Source organism: Pistacia vera, unplaced genomic scaffold (genome assembly GCF_008641045.1).
Source record: "Pistacia vera cultivar Batoury unplaced genomic scaffold, PisVer_v2 Contig392, whole genome shotgun sequence".
Classification (NCBI taxonomy): domain Eukaryota; kingdom Viridiplantae; phylum Streptophyta; class Magnoliopsida; order Sapindales; family Anacardiaceae; genus Pistacia; species Pistacia vera.
In genome coordinates, this window is record NW_022196215.1 from 298,352 (window position 1) to 320,731 (window position 22,380).

At 34.0% G+C, this 22,380-nt stretch overlaps 2 protein-coding genes and 1 pseudogene across 3 annotated transcripts; all 3 read left to right on the plus strand.

Annotated features, from left to right (window-relative positions):
- Window positions 1-472: 472 nt before the first annotated feature.
- Window positions 473-16,314, plus strand: LOC116141088 (protein ENHANCED DISEASE RESISTANCE 2). 2 transcript variants are annotated; one of them, XM_031426628.1, is made up of 22 exons: window positions 473-1,192; window positions 1,611-1,685; window positions 2,607-2,660; window positions 4,195-4,260; window positions 4,568-4,671; window positions 8,514-8,581; window positions 8,667-8,783; window positions 8,971-9,011; window positions 9,109-9,209; window positions 9,911-10,006; window positions 11,379-11,443; window positions 11,539-11,610; window positions 11,711-11,866; window positions 12,201-12,433; window positions 12,515-12,554; window positions 12,661-12,815; window positions 12,930-13,031; window positions 14,551-14,595; window positions 14,669-14,809; window positions 15,436-15,531; window positions 15,608-15,709; window positions 16,051-16,314. In XM_031426628.1, exons 1-22 carry the CDS (start codon window positions 1,052-1,054, stop codon window positions 16,156-16,158), a joined length of 2,178 nt encoding a protein of 725 aa, XP_031282488.1. In that variant the 5' UTR covers window positions 473-1,051; the 3' UTR covers window positions 16,159-16,314. The 2 variants fall into 2 exon arrangements, with proteins under 2 accessions (XP_031282488.1, XP_031282490.1); XM_031426630.1 differs by lacking the exons at window positions 473-1,192; window positions 1,611-1,685; window positions 2,607-2,660; window positions 4,195-4,260; window positions 4,568-4,671 and adding exons at window positions 6,646-6,775; window positions 7,083-7,186.
- A 1,994-nt stretch (window positions 16,315-18,308) lies between these two features.
- Window positions 18,309-20,261, plus strand: LOC116141104 (annotated as a pseudogene).
- A 353-nt stretch (window positions 20,262-20,614) lies between these two features.
- On the plus strand, window positions 20,615-21,204 carry LOC116141082. Its single transcript, XM_031426626.1, has 2 exons — window positions 20,615-20,800; window positions 20,911-21,204. The coding sequence occupies exons 1-2, from the start codon at window positions 20,615-20,617 to the stop codon at window positions 21,202-21,204; spliced, it is 480 nt and encodes a 159-aa protein (XP_031282486.1).
- The last annotated feature ends 1,176 nt before the right edge of the window (window positions 21,205-22,380 follow it).

Below are 22,380 nucleotides of genomic sequence, written 5' to 3' on the forward strand. Positions count from 1 at the left end.
GATGATATGATGTGTTCTTCTCACCTTATACAATTTTTAAGTGATATGCCTTTTAATGTCACATTTCTCATATTTCGCATTATTAGTGAAAGGAATTAGGATTCAGTTTATAACGGTTGGGCACTTATAACTTTTAGAGAAATGAATAATATTTATGATTTTCAGTTTCAGTGATTTTTGTTTAAAGAGTTGAATAACAATTTTAACATAAAACAGTTGGAGACAGATTCTGTGACTATTTTTGGAACAATGGGGTGTGTCACTCACTTTCCAAACTACAAGGGACTCCAAAAAGTTTCCCATTTTTTTTTTTTTTTTTTAAACCGTCACCGCTCAGATACTCAAGATTTCAATTAGGGGGAACATGTCAATCATCATCCTCCACGTGGTAGACTGTCTTCTAGTACACTCTCTTTAGTTTTTATTTTAAAAAAAAAAACCTACGTGGGATCTCTCACTTGCGTCAGTCAGAATCTCTCCTTAAAACTGCCGTCTCGTGATCATTTTGCTCAACGTCGTCGTATTATAGCTTCTTCAACCGATCTCTGCATATCAAACCTCACTAATTCACAAATGCTCGCTCGATTATTTATTTTAATATTATTCTTTCTAAAAGAATCGTCTTGGAAATAATTTAAAAAAAAAAAAACACGCAGATATCTTTTTTTCCTCGCCGATAATTTACGTAGATCGTGCTTGCGTCTCTCCCTCAATTTGATTCATTTTTACTTTTACAATATCTCTCTTTCGTTTTCTTTTTTCCCTCTGAAAATTTACGCAATGTGGAAATTTGAATTCTAGGTTTGATTTTCTCAACGTGTTCTTCAATGAGGATTCAGATTGAATTAACGGAATCGCCGATTTTCCGATTCTGATAGTAAAGATGAGCTATCAAGTGACATAGTTTAGACTGATCTCGCGGAATCAAGGATTGTCTTCTAATCTCCCGATTCTGCGAGATTTTCTGTTTTTTTTTATTTTTTTAAATCTTTTTTATAGAACAAGGTTTTCAATTTTTAGAGAGTAAATTTGGCGGGGTGTGAGGGCAAAAATGTCATCGAAGGTGGTGTACGAAGGATGGATGGTGAGGTATGGAAGGAGGAAGATCGGGAGATCATTTATTCATATGCGGTATTTCGTGCTCGAGTCTCGCCTTCTGGCTTACTACAAGAAGAAACCTCAAGATAATCAGGTTCAATTTCTAACACGAATGTTTGCGTTATTTTTTTTTTCTTTTACTGTTCCGCTTTGAAATTTGAAATTTTTTTTTTTTTTAGTATTTATAAAGTGTTTCTCAAAGTAAGATTCGGTGGAGGAAGACATCTACTTTTGGCTTGTATTAGTAATGGCTTTGAGAATAAGCTTTTAGCAAAAGTGGAAGCATCTGGTTTGCCCAAGATTACTGTTATATAAGGACTTTTACTGTTTTGAAGAAAGAAATATTATGTTTTTACTGTTTTGAAGAAAGAAATATTATGTTTTGACTTTGCGATTATTGCACTTTCCTTTTGTAATTTGTGCAGATCATTGGTGGATCTCAACTTGTTTATTTGTTTATTTTTTAAGAGGGGAAAATTTTGAGTCTAAAGAGTATGTTTATGCTGCATTAGGTTCCCATCAAGACCTTGTTAATTGATGGAAATTGTCGCGTTGAGGATCGAGGCTTGAAGACTCATCATGGACATGTGAGTTGTTATTTCCTGTTTATCAACATACTCTGTCTTTCAAAAAAGTTCTAGATGGAATTCTATGCGAGAATGTGTGAACAAGTTCTGAATTTCATTATCTTGGAAGTAGTTTAAGCTACCAGTTAGATAGCTAACTAAGAAATGAGGTTGATTTACAAACTGATGTTTTCAGGTTGTTAACGATATGAAAATTACATTGACATCGATAATTTGCAATAAATATTCATTTTGCTTGTTGACCCTGATTAACAGATTAAAGTGCTTAAAATATTTTTAACATTATAGTTCATGCTGAAGTGGGTGTTAAATATTGATATGTTTTGCTTATTTCGTTTTTTTTTCTAAGGACATTATACCTTTAGGAGTCCATCAAGTGGGGATTTATGGTATGTTAATGCTTGTCTATTTTAAAGTCACTTCATATTGTAATTCGATTGGTTCATGGCTATAACTAAATTAGGTTCTCTGACTACTTGCTTCATTTATTTGTTTTCTGTAATCATCGCTAATCCATAACCTTAGTAAATAATTTATCATCAGAAGGTGTGGTAGGTTCTGAATTTAAAACCTTTAATATGATTTGAATATATCTATTTCAGTGACCTTGAATATTTTGTATTCTTTTGTAGCTTGTATGTACCTTTTCTTCCTCAAGCCCATTTTGTCAACCGTTTATGCCATAATTTGTCACGAGCCTATTGTATCTTATTATAATACCCAATGGATAGTTGTGTGGTTGTATTTTGTATTTTATTGCAAAAGGTTGGAAAGCATCTCATCTCGGGATATGTGAAATATTTGATGAAACTGAATTGTGGAAGTTGGTAGTTGTCTACAGCTATCTTTTCTAGAATTTTGATGATGAAGTATGTATGTATATCATTTTTCTGACTTATTATCCTTTTATGTGTTCTGCAGATGGTTTATGTTTTGTCTGTATACAACAAGAAAGAGAAGTACCATAGAATCACGGTTTGTGGTCTTTTCTATCTTCTAAAATTGAGATTGGAGTTACAATTTTGAATGCTTTTGACTTCAGTGCACTCGCACTCAACACTTGCGCATATATATGCGAGTTGAGTACATTTTCTTTGGATCAAAAAGTTTATTTTTGAAGAAAATGTTTAATCTGTTTTAGCAAATTCTCCTTTAATTTGTTTGAGATCAATACCTGTTAACAAAGTAAAACATGGATAAAATTCAATTTTAGTACTTCGATTGACACATGTCTGGATTAAGGCTATACTTCATTGGAGGAACACTGAACCTCTTTATTCATAGTTTATGCATTATTTTTGAACATCATGGGTGTACATTCTATTGAAAAAATTATAATTTGTTTAAAAAGAGATTAAAATGCTTGAATATGAAAAGAAATTTCAGCAATAATGTTAAACTGTACAGATTTGAAGAGGAGATTTTTTTTTGGGAGAAAAGCATATTAGGGAGTGGTAATGTTATATGATCAAATTTTTAGGATGCTATGCAAAAATGCTGATTTATTTGTTTTTAGGTTTTAACATCGAGAAGCGTAACTCATATATTTAGAAATTAGAATCAAACAATCATATCACTTTGATAAACTATATACATACACACACATATATTGAAATGCATAAAAAAATCTATGTTAATATAATTCCAAAATACAGAAAAGGTATATCAAAATTTACCTGTTCTAAATTTGATGATGACTAAAGAATCTTAGAGACAATGAAACTTTTTTCTTTTTCGTTCGGTGATGATAGAAATTAGCAAGTATATTAGAGCAATTAGGTTAAAAATTTTAAAACTGGAAATAAATAATCAAAACATTGCATATTATATGTTGTACTTTTTTAAATATTTTGTTACTAAAATTAATAATATATTTAATTAACAAGTCAAATGGGTCAATCGTTTTTTTTACTAAACCCGAACACGGCCCATTATAAAACGGGTTACTAATGGGTTGACCCGATAATGACCTTAACCAATAAAACTAAATCCAATTTGTGTCGTGTTATGTCCAATTTTGCCAGCCTTACTATTGTATCAGTTGAAAAATTAGATTTCAGGCAAAACATTCACAATCTTGTCCCATAGGCCTTAATTGGTCCTGCTGTTGAGCTTGAACATATGGACTTTTACTTAGTACTTTTCATTGATCTGCTACCATCAGAGTAAGTATGAAGTTCCATTGGTCATTTTGGCATTTTTTTGCTACTAGAGTTAGTTGTGTTGGTCACCTGAACTTATTGTAGCATGAGGACTGGAGTTGTAAGGGAATTGTTGTCCAAGTGATAACCATGTGCACACTAGCTATTTTAATAGAGCCAGTGGTGCTTCTATGGGTTGGTAATATTCAGAACTCTGACTTATGTCAGGTTTAAGGCCACCTTTAAATGTTTCGGTAGCAACTGTTTTTTCTGTGCTAGATGTGTTATATACTCCTGGTGGCTAAAACTATATGTTGTGTGAGGTATTTGATGAGAAAAGTAATTGATCTGTAATGTGCTCTTATCAGATGGCAGCATTTAATATTCAAGAGGCATTAATATGGAAGGAAAAAATTGAGCTTGTAATTGATCAGGTACGTTTTTCCCTTTAGATTAGCTTGCACTGCATACTATAACTCTCCCCCACCTTCTGATTTGTTCTACATTTAAAAGTTTGATCATTAAGGTGATACTTGCAGGCTTCATCCCTGTTCTAGATTTTCTTTCAAAGTTGTTGCTCCTCTACTGATTTCTAGCAGTGTTAGGGGTTATAATTTGATATTATCTTGTTGTTGCCTGTTACTGGGTTTTACATGACCATGTCCACATGTAGAATCCAGGATAGTTTTGCATTTCATGGATTGAAGCATTCTGGACTTGATTAAATATTAATATGTGCAGCATCAAGATTCACAAGCTGCAAATGGTAACAAATATATTTCTTTTGAATATAAATCTGGGATGGATAATGGGAGGACTGCTTCGTCTTCAGACCGTGAAAGCCAGTAAGACCTATTAAACATTTTTTTTTTTTTTTAATTGTTTGTGCTGATTATAATTGAGTTGATACTAGTGAGCTTATTCTCTATAAGCTTTAAATTTCTAATTATGACTGCTCTTCTTCTTGTGTTAAAAAAATGAAATTATGTCTGTTGCTAAACATTTCGTAGTCTTAACAGACTTGACATTCATATAATACCCAGACAGTTTCACCTGGGTTTTCTGATTATATCGGCACCAGTCTGGTGTTGAACTTTTGCTTGATATTTAATCTACTTCTGTTATGCTTCTTGCATGTTCACTGATTTGTATTGTTAATTAGATTTTACTGATGTTATTCTGCAAATCATTTCATTAGTATGGATTAAGACAAACCTTTTAGATGAATTTTTGAAGTCAGCTAACTGCCAATGAGCCTATGGAGAGTTTCCCCTCCTGTTAGAATGGGTTGTATGCTGAGATTATGAGGTCTATCCCAATTGAATTTGTGACAAAAAGTTGGTTTGAAGGGGATCTGTAAAAAGTTTTACTTATGTAGAGATGATTTATTATTATTCATATTTGATTTGTAAAAGATTTTCCTTTGTAGAGTACAATGCTGTTTAGATGTTGCCTTTGGTTATCTTATACTGTATTCCGGTATCTCAGCTCTTGAAGATGCAGAAATTGACTTTTCATTGTTTGCTGACTTTGTTTATGAGAAAATACCTGTCCTTTTGGGAAACTAATGTTATGTTGTCCTGTCGTTGTTGCCTGAATTCTCTGTATTTCACTTGACAAAAGAATAAGAAAAAAGAAAACTCCTATTGCTGCTTCTGTATGGCGTTTCTAATTGCAATGCAAAATTTTTTAACTTATGCCATACCAATTGCGTTTTTGTTTTGGTATGGTTGCTTGTTCTTTGATTGGGACTCCACCTATGAGTGTAGGTTCATGCGTTTAATGTATTTATAACAAGTATGTCGTTTGAATATATTCTTGTTTTGACTTTATTTTTGGAATCCATCTCCTATACCCCTGATCATTTCTAGAGAGCCTAACCTGTCAGAGAGGGTGTTGAAGTATTCCATATTGGCTGTGCTTTGGCTTTACAATAGTTCAATTGAAATTGTGTCTTTACCAAATAACTTAAGTTTTGGGTTGTACCTTTTAACAGAGAGCAGTTTATTAAGTTATTTGCCATATTGGTATCAATTCCATATGCAATGANCTGTTCTAAATTTGATGATGACTAAAGAATCTTAGAGACAATGAAACTTTTTTCTTTTTCGTTTAGTGATGATAGAAATTAGCAAGTATCTTAGAGCAATTAGGTTAAAAATTTTAAAACAGGAAATAAATAATCAAAACATTGCATATTATATGTTGTACTTTTTTAAATATTTTGTAACTAAAATTAATAATGTATTTACTTAACAAGTCAAATGGGTCAATCGTTTTTTTGACTAAACCCGAACACGGCCCATTATAAAACGGGTTACTAATGGGTTGACCCGATAATGACCTGAACCAATAAAACTAAATCCGATTCGTGTTGTGTTATGTCCAATTTTGCCAGCCTTACTATTGTATCAGTTGAAAAATTAGATTTCAGGCAAAACATTCACAATCTTGTCCCATAGGCCTTAATTGGTCTTGCTGTTGAGCTTGAACATATGGACTTTTACTAATTACTTTTCATTGATCTGCTACCATCAGAGTAAGTATGAAGTTCCATTGGTCATTTTGGCATTTTTTTGCTAATAGAGTTAGTTGTGTTGGTCACCTGAACTTATTGTAGTATGAGGACTGGAGTTGTAAGGGAATTGTTGTCCAAGTGATAACCATGTGCACACTAGCTATTTTAATAGAGCCAGTGGTGCTTCTATGGGTTGGTAATATTCTGAACTCCGACTTATGTCAGGTTTAAGGCCACCTTTAAGTGTTTCGGTAGCAACTGTTTTTTCTGTTCTAGATGTGTTATATACTCCTGGTGGCTAAAACTATATGTTGTGTGAGGTATTTGATGAGAAAAGTAATTGATCTGTAATGTGCTCTTATCAGATGGCAGCATTTAATATTCAAGAGGCATTAATATGGAAGGAAAAAATTGAGCTTGTAATTGATCAGGTACGTTTTTTCCTTTAGATTAGCTTGCACTGCATACTATAACTCTCCCCCACCTTCTGATTTGTTCTACATTTAAAAGTTTGATCATTAAGGTGATACTTGCAGGCTTCATCCCTGTTCTAGATTTTCTTTCAAAGTTGTTGCTCCTTTACTGATTTCTAGCAGTGTTAGGGGTTATAATTTGATATTATCTTGTTGTTGCCTGTTACTGGGTTTTACATGACCATGTCCACATGTAGAATCCAGGATAGTTTTGCATTTCATGGATTGAAGCATTCTGGACTTGATTAAATATTAATATGTGCAGCATCAAGATTCACAAGCTGCAAATGGTAACAAATATATTTCTTTTGAATATAAATCTGGGATGGATAATGGGAGGACTGCTTCGTCTTCAGACCGTGAAAGCCAGTAAGACCTATTAAACATTTTTTTTTTTTTTTAATTGTTTGTGCTGATTATAATTGAGTTGATACTAGTGAGCTTATTCTCTATAAGCTTTAAATTTCTAATTATGACTGCTTTTCTTCTTGTGTTAAAAAAATGAAATTATGTCTGTTGCTAAACATTTCATAGTCTTAACAGACTTGACATTCATATAATACCCAGACAGTTTCGCCTGGGTTTCTGATTATATCGGCACCAGTCTGGTGTTGAACTTTGGCTTGATATTTAATCTACTTCTGTTATGCTTCTTGCATGTTCACTGATTTGTATTGTTAATTAGATTTTACTGATGTTATTCTGCAAATCATTTCATTAGTATGGATTAAGACAAACCTTTTAGATGAATTTTTGAAGTCAGCTAACTGCCAATGAGCCTATGGAGAGTTTCCCCTCCTGTTAGAATGGGTTGTATGCTGAGATTATGAGGTCTATCCCAATTGAATTTGTGAGAAAAAGTTGGTTTTAAGGGGATCTGTAAAAAGTTTTACTTATGTAGAGATGATTTATTATTATTCATATTTGATTTGTAAAAGATTTTCCTTTGTAGAGTACAATGCTGTTTAGATGTTGCCTTTGGTTATCTTATACTGTATTCCGGTATCTCAGCTCTTGAAGATGCAGAAATTGACTTTTCATTGTTTGCTGACTTTGTTTATGAGAAAATACCTGTCCTTTTGGGAAACTAATGTTATGTTGTCCTGTCGTTGTTGCCTGAATTCTCTGTATTTCACTTGACAAAAGAATAAGAAAAAAGAAAACTCCTATTGCTGCTTCTGTATGGCGTTTCTAATTGCAATGCAAAATTTTTTAACTTATGCCATACCAATTGCATTTTTGTTTTGGTATGGTTGCTTGTTCTTTGATTGGGACTCCACCTATGAGTGTAGGTTCATGCGTTTAATGTATTTATAACAAGTATGTCGTTTGAATATATTCTTGTTTTGACTTTATTTTTGGAATCCATCTCCTATACCCCTGATCATTTCTAGAGAGCCTAACCTGTCAGAGAGGGTGTTGAAGTATTCCATATTGGATGTGTTTTGGCTTTACAATAGTTCAATTGAAATTGTGTCTTTACCAAATAACTTAAGTTTTGGGTTGTACCTTTTAACAGAGAGCAGTTTATTAAGTTATTTGCCATATTGGTATCAATTCCATATGCAATGAAATTTCACTATCAACTTCTAAATGCCTAATTAAAATGTTACTTGGATCTGTTTTTGGCTTGTTACAGTAAATGCATTTATATTTACATTCTCTCTCTCTCTTTTTTTTTTAAAACTGTTTTCAGGTTTAGTGCACAGGAAGATGAAGATGATGCAAATCCAAATTTGATGCGGCGAACAACAATTGGAAATGGTTCTCCTTGATTTCCTTCTCTTATTTTTTTAAGTTAATTTGGTGCAATATACAGTGAATTTTATCATCTTTATTTACCTGGCAGGTCTTCCTGATTCGATATATGACTGGACGCGGGAGGTTGACTCAGAGTTATCAAACCAGAATGCAAATAATCAAGCATTTTCTCGAAAGCATTGGCGTCTTTTGCAGTGCCAAAATGGTTAGTAACTTTCTGTATCTTCTTTTATCCTTCAGCAGCTCAGCACTAGGATGAAACTCAAAGCAAAGTAATTAGAAGATTGGTACTTTGGAATTTAATTTGCTGTTGATGTTTTATGGCTGGGATGAATAGTTTGAGTTCCATTATTTATTTTTTTTCTTCATTCTGTTTTTTTATTTTATGACAGGACTCCGCATTTTTGAAGAGCTTCTTGAAGTTGATTACCTTGTATGCAATTTCTACTTACTTTATGTCCAGGTTATTATTTCGCTATGCAGTAAAATGGTTTAGGTCAGAACCATCATCTATAGTTTCCTTGATGCAGCCGAGAAGCTGTAGCAGAGCAATGAAGGCTGTAGGTGTTGTGGAGGCTTCATGTGAAGAACTATTTGAGCTTGTTATGAGCATGGATGGAACACGATTTGAGTAGGTCTTTTTTCCCTTTCCTTAATAAAACTTCATGTAGGTTCTCTATAGGATCATTGTTATAAATTTATAATTCTGGCTGTATGCTAGTGAAATACATATCCTCGTTCAGGCCTTCCCTTCATTTATTTATGTGTGACAAAAATCAACATGCTCTTGGCTTCTAGGGATGCCAATGTGGCAGAATTAGACCGTGGAAACACTTACCATCTCCATCCCCTGCTTCTTGTAGGGTTCCCTGTCCTACTCCATTCTCCATTCCTTAAGAATTAGGGCAGGGTGGGGAAGCCTTAATTTCAAAATGGGATTCCTTGCCCCACCGCGTTCAATTGGTTTAAATTTCTATGAATATTTCATTTGTTAAGTCCATTGGTAATAGCTGAGTTACTACTAATGAAATACAGGGAACTCATACTTGTACAAATTTTTATCCTTTTTTTAAGTATATTTAGAAGTCAAAGACTTTATTTGGATATCTGTACATTTTTATCAGAAAAATAAATCACTGGAAATCTAAATGCAAGCTTACAGACGAATGACTCTTTTGTGGGGCCTCCTTTGATTGTTACTTGAATTGGGGACATTGTGGATCTCTATCCTTGCAAGCTTTTTAATGGTCCAAATCTGTAATTTTGTTACAGATTAAGGAATGTACTTCCGAACCCATTCCAGGTGAACTTAATTTTTTTTGAACTGTGCAGGTGGGATTGCAGTTTCCAGTACGGTAGCTTAGTTGAAGAGGTTGATGGGCATACAGCTATACTCTATCATAGACTTCAGCTGGACTGGTTCCCTATGTAATATTCTCTGCAATTTAAATTAGCTTGTTTATGCTTTTGATCAGTCTCAGATATATATGTTATTAATCAGTGGAACCATTATTTGTTCTGTTTTGGGTCCAAAATTGCTGAAACATGGTAATTATGTGCAAACCCAAGATAACATATGCAGACTAAACCTATTGTCCTGCTCCTATATATTGATATTTCAAAAAATAACCTTAAGTTTTTGTGTTCTGACACAAATTGAATTGTTGGGATTTTGGAAGAAATTATTTTATATATAATACCTCTATTTTGCTTCTCACTTTCTTATATGAAGCTGTTCTTATTGGTCTTAGGAAAGAGGATTTAAACTGGATATATACAATGATATTATTTCCTGGTATCAGTCTTTAAGTAATATCTTATTGGGGCCTGTTTATAATTTTATGTCGATTGGCAATCCAATGAGTGTCATTATTTTATCTGGAAGAAGTTCAGCAATTTCAACATCCTTCCCAAAAACCAAAAAAAGAAAGAAGAAGGAATTATGAATTGTGTGCTTGAGTGTTAAGGAGTGGAATTATTTGCAACATGTTGCTGACTGTAGAGCCTGAAAGATAGACATTTTGGGAAGCTCATTGCTTTGTGAGGAAGAAGCAAGGGATGATGCAAATGCATATTTCATTTTGATCGATAATATTAGGAGCTCTTATATTCACAAAAATGTTTATTCAGTCTTTGAAGAGAGAATGATACTTATCCAATTTCAAGACTCTTACAACCTCTACAATCAAGAAGTAACCAATTTGCTTCTTTCTATTATGTATGCTAGAGAAGGAAGATGGATGACAGTGAAAATGTGATGCATAGTTAAGAATGGAGGACTGTTTCTCTAAGTTTCTTAGCATTTTGTGTATTTTTTTGTGATTACAAAATTCTCTCCCACAGATGCTTCTATTGACCAACAGAAGAAATGCATGTGTTCCTGTTGGAGGACCTTTTGCCCATTATGCATTTGCTTTATGTAATTTAATTATTTTGAGTGCTAACCCCGAAGAATTCCATTAAATATGTTTATTTGTTTCACTATTTTTCAGCCAGTACTTCTTTAAGGGAAATTTTTCTTGCCTCCCTTACAACATGGCCTAAATTCCTAAATACAGTTGGCTTGATGTGGCTTAGAAATTTCTCTAAAGCCTCCCTTTGGCCTTTGATGATTTCTAATGGAAGTTTCTCACGAATCTCAAAAATTTAGGATAGATTTATGACAATTTTGGAACCAGTTGGGTTGCCTGTGTTTAGAGACTTAAGGGATGGGAGGTCCTCAGAGTTGACACTTTTCTTTATAAAAATAAACTTCATCCTGTTATTTATTTATGTTATCCATAAATTCATGTGGTTTCAGGTTTGTGTGGCCTCGGGACCTTTGCTATGTGCGCTATTGGCGTAGAAATGATGACGGGAGTTACGGTAAGATTTTTGCAATCCACTTCTTGATATTCCCTTTCATTGTTTCTGGTCTCTAGCACTTGAATTCCCATGCTCTATATTTTGTTATTGTGTAGTTGTGCTGTTCCGTTCTAGGGAGCATGAGAACTGTGGTCCACAACCAGGATATGTGCGAGCTCACGTCGAGAGTTAGTTTACCCATCTTCTTCCCTGTCTAATGTTCATTATTAAAGTATGAGTAGCCTATACAAAATCATACCACTTAACCCTTTTTTTCCCCCCACTTAGGTGGAGGGTTCAATATTTCTCCACTGAAACCTCGAAATGGGAAGCCCAGAACACAGGTGCAGCACCTTATGCAGATTGATCTTAAAGGATGGGGTGCGGGTTATATTTCAATGTTTCAACAACACTGTCTTCTTCAGATGTTAAATAGTGTTGCTGGTAGGTTACTTGTCTTTTACATGCTACCTTTATGTTAACGTGGATTATCACTAGTCACTACTGTGAAAGGCCATGTGTTGTCAAGTTCTTATGTTTTGCTGTTATATTCGACTGTAAATTGTACAGTTGACTGTATCATAATGACATATAGATTCCCTAAAGTTTAGAAAATTGATATAAACTAAACAGGTAATTCAATATTTAGACAACATATATTTAAAAGAATAAAGTATCATTAATTTATTTATTTTTTCTGCAAACATGTGGCACTTGATATATGAATTCTATCAGTTTTGTGCTTTGTTGAGTTTGTGTTGTCTACTTATTATGACAGGTCTGCGTGAATGGTTTGCTCAAACGGATGAAAGGGGTGCTCCTCCAAGAATCCCTGTTATGGTCAATATGGCTTCAGCTTCTGTTTCTTCTAAGAAGAATCCAAAGCTGCATGAGTCATCTGTTCATCCTACCCAATCTCTTGATCAGATGACTTCTGCGGGCAGAAACTCTATGATGGATGAATACTCTGATGAGGATGAAGAATATCAAATAGCCGATTCAGAACAAGAGGTTTGATTGACACTTGATTGCTTGTTTTTTTGTGTGACTCTTTATGAACTCATGTTACTTTTCTTTTCTGGGATTTTCCAGGCATACCAAACAAAGAATGAGAATGACATCAAGAGAACAGGTGGATGATAACCAATATTCTTTTTTTATTTGTTTGGCCAAGATCCTCTTTTCATGGAACTAATTGGAATGTCTATTCTTAACATATTTTTTTTAATTAATTGAAGCCTTGGAAGAAGAGCCAGTCCATCGGATTGATTTATCTTGTTTTTCGGGAAATCTGCGACGTGATGACCGTGATAATACTCGTGACTGCTGGAGAATTTCTGATGGAAACAATTTCAGAGTTCGTAGCAAGCATTTTTGTTATGACAAAACAAAGGTTCACTGATATTTTGTGTATTTGTTGTAGTATATACATCATGAATTTTTTCGATACATCTTCTAATGTTGTTTGGCTTTGTCTTTTTTCATTCTATGCTGTGTGTATTTGAAGATTCCTGCAGGGAAACATTTAATGGATCTTGTTGCAGTTGACTGGTTCAAAGACACAAAGAGGATGGACCATGTTGCTAGGCGCCAAGGATGTGCTGCACAAGTACTAGCTCCTATTTTTTTAACTGCTTCTCTTTTTATCTTTCTTTGTTTTTTTCTTTTGTCCACATTTCTTTCCTCTCTCTCTCCCGCATTGAATCAGAAAATACTTTTTTTCTGCTGCTCTTCTCCTTTCTAGACCCCAACGTTTTCTATCAAGGGGTATAGCTTTTTGCTTCTGCAAAATGTTCAATATATATTCTTCCCATCAAATGGTATGGGTCTATATGATTCTCTCCTTGGATAATCAGCTTAGTTTCGCAAATTATAAACCTGTTATAAGTATCAGTAACTTTTTTTATTCATGATGGAATTAGAACTGATTGTCGAAAGGATCTTTAACCATGGTGCTGTTTGTTTATGCCCCTTAAATCTTAATGGATTCAAACTTAACTTTAGTCATTATATTTGTTTGTTTTTTTTTAAATTTGACACTTATTTAAAGAAATTCATGGTTTAATATGAATAGGGAAAAACTTTTGGTTTTATCTTAACGAGCAAAATCTTAATAAATATTAAAATTTTGTTCCATTAGAGTCTTGATCTTTTAAATAATAAAAAAAATTAATTATTATTATTTACTATCCTATTTACTTTATTACCTCACCTCCTAGCTTGGACACCATCTTGAACAGCCAATCTTGAGACCTGATCCTAGGTGTCTTGTCTTAGGTCATGATCTTGAGCATCCCGATCTAGAACCCAAACAAAATGTTCCATTCTTGATTTAAATTCCAAGTGTCTTGACCCGAGACCTGATTCTGATTGGTTCAACCTTGAGCTCCTATTCAGACCAACTTCAAGACTTGCTACCCTGTCCCGGCGCCCTAGCATAGGATGCAGTCCTAGGTGTCCCAATCAAACCTTGCAGAATGCGTCCTAGCTTGAACCTGGTATTGACTACCCATCTCAAATTGGATCCCAAGTCTCTCAACCCAAGCCCAGTTGCAAGCGTCTCAGTGCAAGAAATTGATCATAAACTTCCAGCTTGATTCCAAGCTTGCCAATTCAAGTCTAGCCTCAAGTGTCGCAAATTATTCTTGGTTTTTTAGCTATAAAGAATTTTAAAAAAGCAATTACTTTATATAAGTATTTTATAATATTGACAAGTTAGGTTTTTATTTTTTCAGTTTGTTAGTGTCTAGATGTTTATAATTATTGAATTCAAATTTATATAATATATAATATTTCCAGGGGCGAATATTGGAAAATTTTAGTCAAAATATTGGAAAAGCAACTTTCTGAATACTTATTTTTATTAAAAATGAGGAAGAAAAAAACATCTTACTAAAACTCAGGTCTTGGAGTTAAGCTTTGAGACCTATTAACACTTATTTCTGATGAGATTTGTTAAGATTTAAGACAAAAAACAAAAAAAAAAAATTAATGTTTCTGTTTCTAAAGAGACAAGGTAACTTGGTCAGTGTTATTTAGATTGTTAATGTTGGATCTACTAATTTAATTGATTTGTAGTTCTTCATTTGAACTTATAAGTATCTGAGCCTTATTCTAAATTTGTGTAGGTTGCTTCAGAACAAGGGCTTTTCTCAGTGGTCTTTAATCTTCAAGTAAGTGTGCGGTCTTAGGTTTCCACATTTTTGTATTGGGAGGTTAAATAGTTATAACATAGTACTTTTGCAGGTTCCTGCTTCAATGCACTACAGTATGGTATTTTATTTTGTGACTAGGGAATTAGTACCCGGATCCCTTCTACAACGGTTCATTGATGGTGATGATGAATTTCGCAACAGTAGACTGAAGCTTATCCCTTCGGTTCCTAAGGTATTTGTCTTAGTCTACATGTACTACGAAGTCTACGATATTAAATTTAGGAGATCTGACAAATAGATTCAGTTGTAAGTCCATCATTGTGGCTTAAATTACCCATTGAAGTCTGTTGATACCTTTTAGAGTATACCCTTCGGACCATGCACACATATGTGCATATGAGGGAGCATGTATATATTAATTGACTGTTATTTATGACCATGTGGATGAATTCTTAGCATCAGCTTGTCAATAATAACAGTTTAAAAGTTCCATTCAGTGGATCATCTTGTAAGATTTGCAGAGCCTGCCAGAATCATAACCTACCTCCTATTGAAAATCTGATGCTATCACGGGCTCCATGTTTCCTGCTTGTGCACGCACAGTAGCTTGGCTTTCTTGTAGCTGCATTCTGCTAATTTCCACCCACTGAGATATTCTTTAATTTCAAAAGAATAAAAATATCAAACAGTTGTATCATCTCAGTGTGTGAATTTTTTTCGATTTCCAGAGTTATGAATATATAATTGCCCTTCTTTGTAATTGGGTTGTTCCTTCAATTTTTCTAATGCACTCTGCCTGTTCTTTTCTGTCGATTTTATTGTGTGCTTGTTCTTGATTATCTGAACTTAATCATGCAGGGATCATGGATTGTGCGCCAGAGTGTTGGAAGCACCCCTTGTTTATTGGGAAAAGCAGTTGATTGCAACTACATTCGTGGTCCCAAGTACTTAGAAGTAAATACTCAGACTTAATTCGCTAATGCTTGTTTGATGCCATTAATGCAGTTTAACATTGTTTACGTTTCTATAGGTTGACGTTGACATTGGTTCTTCTACTGTTGCTAATGGGGTTTTGGGCCTTGTGATTGGTGTGATCACGACATTGGTGGTTGATATGGCTTTCCTTGTACAGGTATGTCCGCTTTAAGTGTTCAAAACCATCTCAACATTAAGTAGATCTGAAAACCACATATTTAATGTTGGTTATAACCATTGATCTAACTATGCTATCTGATTGGAATGAGTTATATTTTAAATCTTTAGTAAGTACATTTAGTTGAAACATAAATGTTAATGCATTGAGCGTAGGATACTCGACAACTGAAGGCACTAGGTATTTTAAAAATTTACCTTTTTCGCCTGTTGTAGGATTTATATTGTACTGGAGATTTTTCTCAATTGTTGTGGCATTATATCTGGACCTAAAGTTGGTTTAATGGTATTTTTTTTTTTTCCTTTCTTTTCTTTCATTAGGCAAATACAACAGATGAATTACCAGAAAGGCTGATTGGCGCAGTACGTGTTTCTCATATAGAGCTGTCGTCTGCAATAACCCCGACGCTAGAACCAGATACATCATGACAGAAACAATTTACCTCAGCTGATTTATTCCACCAAAAAAAAAAAAAAAAATCATTTGTTTAGGTATATTCATGTATTTTGATCCCATTTTCATTGTAATTTCTCATTTACTTTAATGGAAGTCATTGGTGTTTCTGGATGGGCTATTGCCTTGGGGAAAAAAAGGTTAAAGGGGAAAATTTGTGGTTCTTTATTAATTACTGTTCGATTTCAGTTTACAGGATGAGGTAATTTGTTTTCTTATTGGTTATCTCATATTGAAAAAAATTCTAGAAAATGACTTTAATTTTAAAAGTGATAAATTCAGTGTGCCTAAAATGCTAAATAAAACAAATGAAAGCTGAAAAATTGGGTTTATTTTCAGAAATCTCTTCCAAGGTTTGGGTAAAATAAATCATTAAAAGGAAATTGTATTTAACTTCCACTTTTTCTTTTACTAATTTCTTATTGTAATTAAATCGATAATTATATTATGATTAATAAGAAATATCGAGAATTAAAAATTAATCTTAGAACTTGCAAGAAGCCAAGTTGGATGCTGTTGGATGCTTTATTAAATGTGCACATTTGGTTTGACAGTAATTTTTCTTTTGCTTATTTGATTTAAGACAACAGTTTTAAAGTAAGCCCATCGCATGGATCACTGACCAAGGCTGGCTTAGATGGGCTGGACTTAGACGGCTTAATCTGCATAATCTACTGAATCTATCCACTTAAGCTCATTTACAAAGGAGACTGCTGGCACCAATAATTTAAAGATAGGCCAAATAACATTGTGACCCTGATTTTTGTACAAGGGTTTTTTTTTTTCCTTTTAGTTTCGGAAACATCTAATATTACCTTCTTTTTCCTAATTAAAACGTTATATTTAATCATGAGTGGATAATCTTACCAATTCACCTAACGTATATAACATAAAAAAAATATATGATTTTGTATGAACTTTATAGGATTAATTTTTTTCATATTTGATGATTTACCTAATTTGTTAATAATTGTTATTTTTCATGAAATTTTTAGTAATTATTTTTAAAAATATTTATTCTTCTAATAATGAAAAATAAGGGTAAAACTAGAATTTTAATGGTAAAAGCTAATCAAATAGAAAATGAAATTCACAGAGAACAACTTTGGGGTAACTCTTTAACCAAGGGGCGAAAAGTTTTTCACATAACGTTATTCCGCTTTTAAAGATAGAGCTAAATCTATTTTTGGTGACTGAGGTATGGGCTAAGTAATAAGAGATAGTAACATTTAGGTTCTTATGAGGTTTAAGTTTTTTGAATTTTTTAGAAATATCTAAATACCTTAAATTTGTTTATATTTATTCTTTTATAATTTGTAATTGCTCTAATTTTTTACTAAAACACTCAGTTAGCAATCGTTTATTTATTTGTATAATTCTATTAATTTTTAATTTCATTTACCTAAGAAAAGTTTATGGATATTTTAGACTTTAAAAAAAAAGAAAAAAAAAAAGCTGTGACCTCATAAGGACCTAAGTCTTACTATCAGATTCTATCGAATCATATGATTGAGGCCAAACTTCAAGGACCAAAATGTATTTAACTCTTTGAAGACAAGATCTCTTTATTAAAGATTTAAAGGTAAGATATCAATTCAACTGTTTCATGATGCTAAAGCTGGCCACCAATAGCTGCCGTTGCTTTCAAATCAGGTTGGACCCATAAATCAATAATTAGTAGATTTAAAGCTATCACCAGAGCTCAAGAAGTTAATTATAATTATATACTTCTTCTATCCATAAACGTGTTTGAATTTAATTAATAAAATCGCCCTTTATGTAACTAATAATTCTTCAATATTAATCTATATCTAGCAAATGTGATTTTCTTTTGTTTTTTCATAATAAATTTTATTATTTTTTAATATTAAAAACATATTAATTAAAAGAGAAGATTACTTTAAACCCCCTGAGATTTGATCCAAACAAATAAACCCCTTGAGGTATTAGTATTAACTCAAAACCGCTTAACCACCAACTCTTCCATTGACGAAGATTGACCATGGGTGAGATGGGAAAGTGTACTTTACTTTACTCTTTATGGGTGGGAAAAACTTTTGGTGGGGAAATGTACTTTACTATCTATTTAACCACCAACCCTTCTGCAACTCTTATCCAAAATAAAAAAAAAAGAATGGGGAAGAGCAAGGTTCTAGTTGTTGGGGGCACGGGTCATATGGGGAGGAGAATTGTGACGGCAAGCTTAGCGCAGGGCCACATAACTTATGTGCTTCAAAGGCCAGAGATTGGGCTCGCCATTGACAAGCTTGAAATGCTTTTGTCTTTCAAGAAACAAGGGGCTCGCCTCATCGAGGGCTCGTTTTCTGATTACGGTAGCCTCGTTGAAGCTGTTAAAAAAGTTGACGTGGTGATCTCCGCCATGTCTGGAGAACATAATCATCCTGACAGCCATAACCTCCTTTTGCAGCTCAAGCTCGTTGAAGCTATCAAAGAAGCAGGAAATGTTAAGGTATATATATCTTACAAAAATTTCCATTCAAAGAAAAAAAAAAAAAAAAGTAAAACAATCAAAATCATTATATTTATTCTTCCATTCATTTTTTGTCATATCATTTTATAAAAAAAAATTTCTAAGATTTTTTTATAAATGTAATATTACTCGTTTAATAATGTTTCGATTTTTTTTCTTTAATCGTCATACTTAAAAGAATTAATTTAATAAAGTTTTGGGTTAAAAGATTGATAACAATTTAAAATTTAAAGTCAAACCTTTAGGGGTTCCATTTAAATTACATCAACTCCATTTATGTATATTGCTCCAAAACCTAAGCAAGGAATTAAAATGATTCATGGATTTTATTCCGCTAAACCTAATTCTAATGGGTTGTATTGGACATGCTTTTATATGGGACGTGTGAATGAAAATCTGAAGAGGACTTGGACGGTTAATTTTGTTTACTTAATTTATTTTTGGTAGCGATTCTTGCCATCAGAATTTGGCATGGATGCAGCAAGGATGGGAAATGCAATTATACCAGGATGAGCAATATTTGACGACAAAATGATAGTGAGAAAAGCAATAGAAGAAGCTAAAATCCCTTTCACTTATATTTCTGCTAATTGTTTTGTTGGTTACTTTGTTGGAAACCTTTCTCAGCTCATTGACTCTCTCGTCCCCCCAAAACAAAAGGTTTTCTTATACGGGGATGGCAATACTAAAGGTACAACCATTAATTTATTTCAATCTTCATTTATAAAAATCAATATATCTTTTGTGCAGAAACAATATTCTGTATGCAGTTGTTTATATGGACAAAGATGATATAGCAGCATATACGATTAAGACAATAGATGATCCTCGTGCGTTAAATAAAACTGTATTCTTGAGGCCACCAGAGAACATTCTCTCCCAAAGACAATTAGTTGAAATATGGGAAAAGCTGAGTGGGGAGAAACTAGAGAAAGTCCATCTTTCTGGAGAAGACTTCCTAGCATCCATGAAAGGTCTAAATTTAATTATAAGCTGGAAACAATGACTCATTAGATGATTTTTACTTGATTAATTTGAGAATTTTGTATGTTTGCATGCAGATATGGACTTTGCAGGACAAGTGCATGTAGCGCATTTCTATCACATATTCTATGAAGGTTGTTTAACTAACTTTGAAATTGGTGAAGGTCAGGAAGAAGCTTCAGAGCTTTACCCAGAGGTGAATTACACCAGGATGGATGACTACTTGAAACGATTTTTATAAAGATATTATATATCTGCAGCCAGTAGTTCATACCGTAAGCATTATTAAATCGATGTTTCCTGCTTCGGTCATTCATTTAATTTGCTTGTATTTCTCAGAGTGATTATGTTCCAGGTCATTATAGGATGATGGCAGTGTATTTTATAATTATCTAGATTGGTTGCTAGTGAGTGATGGGTCACTGTTCTGAGGGCTAGCTTTAGCATTATGAAACTGACGTGAAAGTTCATTATCTTTGTCAAAGTATGTGATATTTTGCTGGAAACTATTTTACAATTAAGTTTGAATGTTTGGCGCCATATTTGAGTTGGATGTAGGCTGTCTGTCAAATGCTGTTTTTTGGTTATTTTTTTGAATGTAATATGTGACAGTTTAGGTGAGGACAGCCGGTGATTTAGGCCAGCATATGTCATTGTAAATTTGTATTAGTTAGAGTTGTTTAGATTGCATTGTATTAGGAAAAAGTTCTCACTGTAGAGTGGTTGTAACAGTGATGAAAACATGGCTTTATATTTCTCTGTTGATGAACGAAAACATAGCAGACTTTGAACATAATTTTTCTCTCATTTTCAGCTCTCTCTTTCATGCATGTTAACCTTCTTTCTCTTAGCATATTTAGATTCAAAAATCTTCAATTGGTATCGGAGCTGATCTTGATCTTTTAGGACAAAAAAAAAAAAAAAAAAAAAAAAACCACCGTAAGTGAAGCTTCCTCATGGCATCAAATCTTGCCCCACTTTCTCCTCCTATCTTTAATGGTGACCAGTACCATGTTTGGGCTGTCAAGATGAAAACCTACTTGAGAGGCCATGGTTTGTGGCAAGATGTGGAGGAGGAGAAGCAAGTTCCCCAACTTAGACCAAACCCGACGCTAATCCAGATGAGAATCCATGAAGAAGAGGTAGCCAAGGCTCTAAGAGCTTTGTCTTGTATACACTCGGCTGTGATAGACCAAGTCTTCTCCAGAATCATGGCGTATAGACCCTTAAACAAGCTTGGGAAATCCTCAAGGAGGAGTTTGGAGGGAGTAGCCAGACTCGCAATATGCAAGTCTTAAACTTGAGGAGAGAATTTGAGGCACTCAAGATACAGGAGGCTGAATTTGTCAAGGAATATGTGGACAAACTTATGGTTGTGGTGAACAAAATTAAGCTGCTTGGGGAAGAGTTGACTAACAAGAGGATAGTGGAGAAGGTCCTAGTCAGTTTGCCTGAAAGGTTTGAAGCAAAAATTTCGTCCCTAGAAGACTTTAAAGACTTGTCCCAGATCAGCTTATCTGAACTAGTTCACCCACTTCAAGCTTAGGAGTAGAGAAGGTTGCTGAGGCAAGAAGACTCAACTAAGGCAGCCATGGTTGCAAGTCAAAAAGGAAGAATGTACCAAAGGGAAGACAAGAAATATGCTGGTGAGAAGAAGGGAAAAGAGAAGAGCAATGATCAGGAAGGAAAGCGTGGTGGACTGAAATCATTTCCTTCATGTTTACACTGCAAAAAGAGGAACCATCCAGAAAATAGGTGTTGATTCAGACTTGGCATACAATGCAGGTCATGTAAACAATTCGGTCACATAGAAAAAGTGTGTAAAAATAGAGGGAACCAGCAGGAGTAGCAGGCTACAATGGTGGAGGTCCAACAACCAAGTTCAGAGGCTGGGCAACTTTTCATGGCCTCATGCTCGAACCAGAGGATGTGTGGTGATGTATGGCTGATTGACAGTGGTTGTACAAACCACATGACCCCAAATCTGTCAAACTTCGTGAGCATTGACAAGTCTTTTCAATCTAAAGTCAAGATTGGCAATGGAGAATTTGTGGAAGTCAGGGGAAGAGGTGAAGTTGTTGTCCCAACTCCATCAGGTACAAAATACATTTCAAATGTCCTTTATGTGCCTGAATAATCAAAGTTTGCTAAGTGTGGGTCAAATGTTAGAAAAAAACTACTCTTTGCATTTTTAGAACCTGTCATGCATTGTAGTTGATAACCTTGGCAATGAATTGATGAAACTGAGAATGTTAGGAAAAAGTTTTCCAATTGAATGGAAAAACTCAGTTTCACAAACCTTGTCTGCCAAACTTGATGAAACTGAAATTTGACACAAGAGACTAGGTCATTTTCATTACATAGGTCTTAAGGAAATGAAGAGGAGAGGCCTTGTTCAAAACATGCTTGAAATTGAGGAGAAAGAAGGGGTGTGCCAAATCTGTCAAATGGGCAAACTTAGTAGACAAACTTTTCCAGCAAACCAAGCCTGGAGAGCTGTTGAAAAACTTTAGCTCATACACACGGATGTATGTGGTTCCATGCAGGTGTCTTCTTTGAATGGCAGTAGGTATTTCCTTCTGTTTATAGATGACTTCTCTAGGTTATGCTGGGTTTATTTCCTGAAGCAAAAAGGAGAAGTGGCTGCAATGTTCAAGAGGTTTAAACAAATGGTAGAGAATGAAACTGGTCTAAGCTTGAAAATTGTCCGGAGTGATAATGG

Bases quoted from the DNA above. Each gene is read 5' to 3' on its own strand.
- LOC116141082 (XM_031426626.1), top strand. From the start codon at position 20,615: ATGGCATCAAATCTTGCCCCACTTTCTCCTCCTATCTTTAATGGTGAC. The intron at 20,801-20,910 runs GTAGCCAAGGCT...GAAATCCTCAAG, and splicing joins TGAGAATCCATGAAGAAGAG to GAGGAGTTTGGAGGGAGTAG.
- LOC116141088 (XM_031426628.1), top strand. From the start codon at position 1,052: ATGTCATCGAAGGTGGTGTACGAAGGATGGATGGTGAGGTATGGAAGG. The intron at 13,032-14,550 runs GTACTAGCTCCT...AAATTTGTGTAG, and splicing joins GCCAAGGATGTGCTGCACAA to GTTGCTTCAGAACAAGGGCT. The intron at 14,810-15,435 runs GTATTTGTCTTA...TTAATCATGCAG, and splicing joins TTATCCCTTCGGTTCCTAAG to GGATCATGGATTGTGCGCCA.